Here is a 9,206-nt window from a genome sequence, read left to right as displayed (position 1 = left end):
CACGGTATCATTCTCCCAACTCACTGGTTCGAGGTGGGCGAGGAGGGGTGGGTGGTGGGCATGGCAGCGCCCAGCAGCCTGGGGGCATCCTCAAGAGAAGGAGGCCGAAGTGCGCACTTGGCAGCCGACCCCTGGGTTGGGGACCTGGGCCAAGAGGGGATCTGGGTGGGGCCTGAACACCACCTGCCCCCACCTCCATCTCTCCTCTGGGGGCTCCTTTGATTCCAAAGCATTGACTGCCCGCCTTTCACCTGGGGGAGCAGAGGAAGCAGAGATGAGAGTGACGTGGACTCCACCCTCCCGGAGCTCCAGTCTGCTCAGTGTGGTCCAGACAATCACACACCACACAGTGGGAGCTCGGCAAGGTGAAGACCTGTAAAGTGCTGCGGGAGCTTGAGGGTAGGAGTGAGCCCTTGGAACTGGAGAGGAATCGGCCGGGGAAGACTTCTGTAGGAAGCGGCCCTTGGACCCCGAGGAGCCTAGGGTGGGCTTAGCTACCTGGGAGACAGCAGGCCAGTGGAGCATCGCTGCAGAAGTCCAAGTTGAGCAAAGGCCTGGCAGTCAGAGAGGAAAGAGTGCCCGGAAGTCCCATGGCCTGCAGACCAGGTGCCTGGAGCCCAGGGAGCTTGGTCTAGTTCTTGCCTTGAAAAGTATTTCCTGAACCCCTTCTGGGTTTGGAGTACTGCTTTGGGCACCAGAGCTGCAATGAGTCCAAGACAGGCATTAGCCAAGTCTGCGAGGGTCCCCAAAGCTCCAAGGGAGAGGGACACAGTGCCAGGCAGTAACAGGTCCCAGACACCCCGCCCGCCGCCCCCCGACCCATCCTGGATGGTGCAGGGCCTTGGGGTTGTGGCTTTTATTTTCATTATTTATTTTTAATTGGAGGATAATTGCTTCATGATATTGCGTTGGTTTCTGCCACACATCAGCATGAATCAGCCATAGGTACGCGTGTGTCCTGTGATGACTGGAGGGGTGAGATGGAGTGGGAGGCAGGACTTAGGGCCTTGGGGTTTGAACAAGCAGAATCCCGTTGACAGAAAGATCCGTATTGCCTTTTACAGAGGCCACTCTGGCAGCTGCTTGGATGGTGTTTCAGGGGCAGGGAGAGCCTGGAGGGGCCTGGTGAGTGGTCATGAAGGAAGAACCTGCCCCACCCCGCTCCCAGACCCTGCCACCCATGCCAAAACACACACTCCCCCTGGCAGCTCCCTGGCCTTGGTTTTTCCTAAGATCTCAATCCACCCTCAGAGGAGACAGCCGGGGAGATTCAGAAGGTCCAAGAGGCAAGTGGGAGCTAGGGGCGAGGCCAAGCCCCTTCCTCTTCCCAGGAGTGTTTTAAAGGCACCAGGCTGGGTCGGGGCTGTGTCCAGTGGTCCTGGGGGTCTTCCTCAGAGCTCAAGATGCAGGGGGACAGGCTAGAGGGTGTGGCACTTGGGGATCTCGCCCTCGCATCTGGACAGATAACGCAGGTGATTCTTGTAGGTGTTCAGGTTCCGCTGCAGGCAGAAGGCCAACGTCTTGTCACAGGCGCACAGCTGCTGCTGACACCAGCTCCCCTTGGTGGCTGCGAGGGGGTGGAGGAGGGCACTTAAGTGGTCTGCCCCTTCCCGTGGTAGGGTGGGTTGCCCCCCTGGAGGGGAGCCACTGAAGGCAGCTCAGCCCTTGTCCAGCCTTTGGTGCCCTTCCCAGCTCCCTGGACTCTGGCTCTGTGCCCTTGGGCAGGGGTGTGACCTCCCTGTGTGCCATTGCTCCTTCGTTCATTCACCCGTTCAGTAAACAGCTGAGCACCTGTCCCTCGACAGTCCCGGGGGGAGAGGAGCACAGAACGGACGCCCGAGCTCACACTCCCCGGGATGGGGGGCAGTGTCGGAGAAGTGTGTGGTGGTTGGTGTTCGGTCGCTCAGTCGTGTCTGACTCTCTGTGACCCCATGGATGGCAGCGTGCCAGGCCTCCCTGCCCTTCACAGAAGTGAGTGCAACCGTGCTTACCCAGGAGTCAGGCACGAGGCAGGGGCTCTGAGCTGGTAACCAATGGGACTGACTGAATGTCAAAAGCCGTTTGAGCTGAGATCAGAAGAGTGAGCTGTTGGTCCTACTCTGGAAAGCCAGGGTGGAGGAGAGGGGCCGTTCCTGGCAGAAGGAACAGCATGTGCAAAGACTCTGATGAAAGATGGACAATGGTGCTTCAGTTTCACCATCTGTCAAATGGGGACAAGAGAGCCGGACCTACTGTATAGCATGGGGAACTCTGCTCAATATTTTGTAATAATCTGTAAGGGAAAAGAATATGTATACATATATATTCAGATTAAAATAAGAAGTCAAAACTTTTAGCACATAGTAAGTGGTCAATAAATGTTGGCCATTACAGTTGTTGCCACTATTCTCAGTTAACAGGGACAGCTGGTGAGCCCATTCACCATCCAGTCCTGGAACTTGCCACCTTTTTCCATGTGTGGACCCTGGGGCTTGGCGTCCTGGGTTACAGCCCAGGCTACTCATTTGTAGATGTGTGACTCTGAGCAAACAGTTCACTTTAGTTTCAGTTTTCTTGTCAGTAAAATGGAGATCAGGGCTTCCCAGGTGGCTCAGAATTTGCCTGCTAAGCAGGAGACATGGGCTCAAGTCCTGGGTCAGGAAGATCTCCAAGCAAGGAAACGGTAACGTGCTCCAGATTTTTGCCTGGGAAATCCCATGGACAGAGCAGACGAGCGGGTCACACATCATGGGGTTGCAAACAGTAAGATGTGACTTAGTGACCAGGAACAAGAAGAAAATGATCACCAGGGTGGACCTGCCTCCTATCTGGGCTGCTCTAAAACTCATGACGATGAAATAATAAACACTAACCTCGGTAGCTGGACTATTTATCAAGCATGCATCTGCAGGGCACCTTATGTCTCCTCTTATTTAAGTTTCTGAATGAACTTTATGCAGGAGAATGCTGTTATCATCCTGAGTTTCCAGACGAGGATCCTGAGGTTCAGAGAAGTTCAGCAAAGAGCTCAAGGTCACACAGCTGGTCAGTGGTGGGTCTGGGATCTAAGCTGAGGTCTGGCATCCTTCCAGATCCTAAAGGGGTCAAATTCTCTATGGGACCTCTCCGTCCTCCTGCCCCTGTTGCTGCCTCTCCTTCACAGCCCAGATATTGCCAGTGGACATATGAGAAAAACAGAGAGGCTGAGCAGCTTGTGCTTTGTCACACAGCATACAAAAGCAATGCGTGCTCTAGCTCCTTGGCTCAGCCTCCTACTCCAACCCTGAGGCCCAGGCACTCACAACACTGGACGTTCCCCCGGAAAAAGGTGTAGTGGTAGTGGTTGAAGATGATGTCACATTTGTCAGATTTGAGGTGACGGTAGCAGCAGTCGTGTTCGTGGCAGCACCTGGCAGGAGAGGACAGGAGGAGGGTGAGTCCTTGGCTGGCTTGAGTCTCAGGTTGCCCCTGCCCCAGAGAAGAAACTGCGTGTCCGCCTCGGAAGTCAAGGCCTGGAGGGTCTAGTCTTCTTTCCAGCTAAAAGTTCTCGAGTGCTTCCTGTGTACCAGGTGGTGGTTTAGTCTCTAAGTCGTGTCTGACTCTTGTGACCCCATGGACTGTAGCCTGCCAGGCTCCTCTGTCCATGTGACTCTCCAGGCAAGAATACTAGAGTGGCTTGCCATTTTCTTCTCCAGGGGATCTTCCTGACCCAGGGATCGAACCCAGGTCTCCTGCACTGCAGGCAGATTCTTTACTGTCTGACCTATGAAGGAAGATTCCCTCCTATGTACCAGGCACCTGCTCTACCTAGGAATTCTCTCTTAATCCTTTTGGGCGCTCCAGGATAGAGGTACTAGCATTATCCTCATTTCACAAATGAGGAAACTGAGGCTCTGGGCGGTCAGGCCACTGGCCCAGGATCATACAGCCTGTATGTGGTGGGTGAGGGTGCTGACCTCGGGCCAGGCTGGCTCTCATCCCTCCTCTGGCAGATCCCTGGGTTGCTATGAAAACCAAGTGAGACCATGGCAAAAAGAAGTGGGACTTTGAAAAAAACAACAATGTTCAATGGCAATGGGAAGTGTTTGTGGCTCTTCTAACTAGTTTGGGGCAGACTTCAGAAACTCTGGGGAACCCTCCAGAAGGGCTGAGGCTGGATCAGAGCTCAGCAGAGTTCCTAGCAGGGAAAAACATGAGACCATTCAGGTAAGACCTAAGTCAAATCCTTTATGATTATACAGTGGAGGTGATTAATAGATTCACGGGATTAGATCTGATAGACAGAGTGCCTTGAAGAACAACTTATGGACTGAGGTTTGGAACATTGTCCAGGAGGTGGTAACCAAAATCATCCCAAAGAAAAAGATACCTAAGAAAGTAAAACAGTTGTCTGAGAATACCTTAGAAATAGCTGAGAAAAGAAGAGAAGCGAAAGACAGAAGAGAAAGGGAAAGAGATATCCAAACCAATGCAGAGTTCCAGAGAAGAGCAAGGAGAGATAAGAAAGCCTTCCTCACTGATCAATGCAAAGATATAGAGGGAGACAGTAGAATGGGAAGGACTAGAGATCTCGTCAACAAAACTGGAGCTACCAGGGGGATATTTCATGCACAGTAAAGGACAGAAATGGTATAGACCTAACAAGTGGAAGAGATTAAGAAGACGTGTCAAGAATACACAGAAGAACTATACAAAAAAGGACTTAATAACCTGGATAACCACCATAGTGTGGTCACTCACCAACAGCCAGACATCCTGTTGGGTGAAGTCAAGTAGGCCTTAGGAAGCATTACTAGGAAGAAAGCTATTGGAAGTGATGGAATTCCAGTTGAGCTCTTTCAAATCCTAAAAGATGATGCTGTAAAAGTGCTACACTCAATAAGCCAGGGAAATTTGGAAAACAGCAGTGGCCACAGGACTGAAAAGGTCAGGTTCCATTCTGACCCCAAAGAAAGGCAATGCCAAAGAATGTTCCAACTACTGTACAGCTGTGCTCATTTCACGTGCTGGCAAGGTAATGCCCAAACTCCTTCAGCCTAGGCTACAACAGCACATGGTACCAGATGAATAAATGGGTGGAGAGGAAACAGGAGACGAGAGAGGAGGGTCCCTGGGGAGAGGCAGAGCGTGGTTGGGAGGAATTACCAGTCTGTGGCATCTCTGGGTTGGCCCTGGCCACCAATTCCGCAGTAGCAGCCGTAGGACGAATAGAAGAAGATGGGGGTCTTCCCCGTCACTTGTCTGACCATCTTGTTCAGGTCCAGCATGTCGCCCTCAGCTGGAGCCACACCTGCCAAGGAGCCCAGCCACAGGGAGAGGACATGAATCTCAGGGGTGTCCAGTGGGCTGCAGGCCTGGCACCTCTGCTCTGCCTGGGCCAAAACAGTGACCTTGGATAATAAAGTAACCACAAATGCTGTGGCTATTGGAAGCATAATGAGAATTGGTAACTGATTACCAAGGATCTTTTCATGTAGAGACCCATTGACTCCTCCCTTTCCATGAGATACTATGTTTTAAAACAATCTTTTTATTTTGGTTTATTCTTGATGTAGAGAAAAGGTGCCAAGATCATACAAAGAGGTCTCATACACCTCCCCATTCAGTATCCTCTCATCATGGTGTATGTATGAAAACCAAGAAACAAATATTGGAACCATAAATGCTGTTTTTAACCTCCATTTTAGGGATGAGCACACTGACCTTCAGTAACTTGCTCCAGGTCATAGTAGCTGGTAACCAGAGGAGCAGGATGCTAACCCAGGGCAGCCTGGCTCTGCTCTCTGTCTCTGGGTTCACATTCGATAGTAGGAAGACACTCCCCCCACCACCCCCGACTCCCACCACAGCCCATAGAGAATCCACACGTTAAACAGTATGCGTGGGGGCTTTCCTGGTGGCTCAGTGGTAAAGAATCCACCCGCCAGTGCAGGAGACACAGGTTCAGTCCCTGGTCCAGGAAGTTCCCGCGTGCCAAGGAGCAGCTAAGCCCACGGGCCATAGCTATCATGCCCGGGAGCCACAACTACAGAGCCCACGTGCCGCAACTACTGAAACCCACGCCCCCTAGAACTTTCCCTCCAATACAAGAGAGTCCCCGTGCTGAGAAGGCCATACACCGCTAACAGAGAGAAACCTCACCCAGCAACGGAGACCCAGCACAGCCAGCAATAAAATAAAATAAATACAATCATTAAAAAAAGCCCTTTAAAAAAATATGCATGGCTCTTCTGGAAAGGAGTGTGATTTAGAAATCAATGTTTTTCATGAATATTTTTCACTTCAGTCATAATATCTGCTGGTGAGAATTGATCATAAGGGGAATTCACTTCATTGGGAGAGAGGAATGCATTATATTCAGTTAGGAGAAATAAAATATATTAAGCAATGAATTCACAGAAGAATTTGGGAGCAAGAGATGAGATGCAAAGGGGACTGGATGTACCTGTGTGCAACCTTGGGGATGACCCAGGAATACAGATGGAGCCCAGAATCGCAGAGAGACTGGGCTGGGGAGGCCCCTTCGGGTGACCCCAGTTGTGGAAGTTCCCCCCGCCCCCGACCCTCAAGTAAACGGTGTTATAATGGAAGCTCTACACTCAAATAAAGTGAGTAGTAACCAGGGGAGAGCCCTGCACTAGGGACAGCTGGGTCTGGGATGAACTCATACAGTGGGCAGGGGTGCCATCAGAAGCAGGGTGCTTGCCTTGCGAAGAAAGGGATAGTTACTCAGTGGTGCCTGACTCTTTGCGACCCCATGGACGGTAGCCTGCCTGGCTCCTCTGTCCATGGGATTCTCCAGGCAAGGATACGGGCCTGGATAGCCATTCTGTTCTCCAGGGGATCTGCCCGACCCAGGGATCGAATCTGGGTCCATTTCAGGCAGATTCTTTACTGTCTGAGCCACCAGGGCTGCAGCTAAACGTCGGCTGGTAGAGGCTGGGACTTGCAGGTAGGTCGTGTCCCCAGTGGTGGAAGCCCACGCTGCCACTCTTGTTTGCCACGGTGGCTCTAGCTGTACAGATGCTACAGAGAAACCTTAATTGTGACTGTGCTGAGGAATGACCTCAAGCCCCCTGGAACCCCAGATTTGGTGATAAGGCCCTAGAAACAGACCACGGCCGAGAGTTAATGTCCACCCAATAGGCCAGCCAGGGATCTGAATTTGGAATCTCACCTTTTTGCTGAACCTCCATCTACTTGTGCACCCCAAGTTTAGACCTTTCTATTTCAGCTTAGAAGTAGACACACAACTTCACACCTGAATTCTGCAGCTGTTCCTCGCCAAGCAAACAAATTCAGCTTTGATTCGGGGTGCTTTTTGTGGTCTTATTTCTTACAGTTTTACATTGAGGTCAACCCAGCCCTGGGGAATCGAGGAGCTCAACTTGTGGTCAAGAGGGCTTCGGGACACTGACTTAGCTTAACAGTGATTCCTGCCTCGGTTGCTTTTTCCATCCTCAGCTGTCGCTGAGAGGGATGGAGCCCCTTCTCCCAAGGGTTAGCGACAGTGGCAGGGACAACATCACCACTAACTCAGGCATGCGCTTTGTGTTAAGTTACTGCTCGCTAACTGTTCCTCACCCTTGCTAGGGGTTTTGTACATATTTTCTCATTAGAGCCCTTCTAACAACCCAGTGAAGAGGATGTTATTGTGCCCACTTTACAGATGAGGTATAGACGGGTAGGGGGACTTGGCCACGGTCATAGCACTGGAAGCTGATGGGCCAGCATCTGAATGCAGGTTAATCTATGTATTTCATCTCTACACTGTATTGCCTCTTTGCATCTGAGAGATGAATTTCTGCAGTTGATTGCAGCTTTCCTAGTGGTTTTCACCGTAACCCTGGTGGTGTGCTCCTCTCGGGAATTTGGGAGTCCCAAAATAACATAAAGCACGTTAAAAACGAAATGCAAGTGCTTTCTCAGATCACATATTCTGAGATGGATCAACAAGTAAACACTCCAGTTTGCTAGCACCCAGATATGCAACATTTGATCTGTTAAAGATCAGGTGGAAACTTCACCATTTCCCAATGGACAACAGAACCCCCAGGGTCAAGGGAGCTGAAAGGGTTCTAAAAAGGTGGTGGTTTATCGCTAAGTCATGTTCACCTCCTTGACCCCACAGACTCTAGCCTGCTAGGCTCCGCTGTCCACGGGATTTCCCAGGCAAGGATACTGGAGTGGATTGCCATTTTCTTCTCCAGGGGATCTTGCCAACCCAGGGAGGGAACCTGGGTCTCTTGCACTGCAGGCGGATTCTTTACTGACTGAGCCACCAGGAAAGGCCCCTGAAAGTGTGGAGAGGTGTGCATATGTGAGAGATCACTATTATCTGCTCAGAGGGACACAGGAGGGCAGATCCATTTCCGTAGTTTGTGTCCGAAGTACCACAGACGTCAGTTCAGCTGGAGCCCAGTTTGTGAACGTCTAGTTTCCCGCCTCTGCCTGCCACCCAGCTTGGCCGCCCACAGCCCTCTGGCTGAAGCCACTGTTCCAGGGGATTGAGCCACTGATGACTCCTGCAGGGGGCCGAATAGTGGGGGATTGGGGGACCGGGTCCGGGATGATCAGCACAGCAGCTCAGTTTAGGAAAGAGGTACAGGGCACCCCAGCCTCCCTCCCCGCCTCCCCGGCTGTGGGTGCTGTCCCCACTCACCAGCAAAGACCAGCAGCACGCAGAGCAGGGGGAGGCCCATGACCCCAGCACAGAGCAGTGGAGGCAGCGACTGGAAGGCCCCTTGCGAGCCAGCAGCCCCTATATCAGATGGCCCTGCCTGCCGAGCTCACTCCCCCCTCCCAGCTTCAGCCCTGCCGGAGGTCACCCAGGCGCTTTGTGTTTCCTCTTTTCTGGCAATGCGGATTTTTATTATTCCTGTTTTTAATAGCTTTTAAAAATGGTTTTGATTGCATGATTGACATAGAAGATTTGGAGAGCTTGAACAACTAGAAGCAATTTAAAATCCTTTGTGAATCCATTCATCACCATTAATTTTTTCAATGAAATTGACATACAACTGTGTCAATTTAAGGGGACAATATATTGATTTGGTACATTTATATATCATGATCTGAGTGTTAGTGCAGCAATAATTAGCATTTCTATCACGTCATGTAATTACAATTTCTCTTTGTGGTTGGAGTAATGAATATCCAGTCTCTCGGCAAGTTTGGTGATTATAACACAACATTGTTGTCAATATTCACTCTACTGTGTAGGACCT

At 51.1% G+C, this 9,206-nt stretch overlaps 1 protein-coding gene across 4 annotated transcripts; it reads right to left on the bottom strand.

Moving 5' to 3' along the window:
• Window positions 1-847: 847 nt before the first annotated feature.
• On the bottom strand, window positions 848-8,837 carry LOC138434447 (group IID secretory phospholipase A2-like). Of its 4 annotated transcripts, none has more exons than XM_069579238.1 (4): window positions 8,642-8,837; window positions 5,125-5,269; window positions 3,282-3,388; window positions 848-1,567 (listed from the first exon to the last, which is right to left on the bottom strand). In XM_069579238.1, exons 1-4 carry the CDS (start codon window positions 8,679-8,681, stop codon window positions 1,419-1,421), a joined length of 441 nt encoding a protein of 146 aa, XP_069435339.1. In that variant the 5' UTR covers window positions 8,682-8,837; the 3' UTR covers window positions 848-1,418. The 4 variants fall into 4 exon arrangements, with proteins under 4 accessions (XP_069435339.1, XP_069435341.1, XP_069435342.1 ...); XM_069579239.1 differs by lacking the exon at window positions 848-1,567 and adding an exon at window positions 3,056-3,074 and having other exon boundaries at window positions 8,642-8,782; XM_069579240.1 differs by lacking the exon at window positions 3,282-3,388 and having other exon boundaries at window positions 8,642-8,736.
• Between the last annotated feature and the right edge of the window lie 369 nt (window positions 8,838-9,206).

Source organism: Ovis canadensis, chromosome 2 (assembly GCF_042477335.2).
Source record: "Ovis canadensis isolate MfBH-ARS-UI-01 breed Bighorn chromosome 2, ARS-UI_OviCan_v2, whole genome shotgun sequence".
NCBI lineage: Eukaryota > Metazoa > Chordata > Mammalia > Artiodactyla > Bovidae > Ovis > Ovis canadensis.
This window is presented reverse-complemented; position numbering and strand designations above follow the sequence as displayed.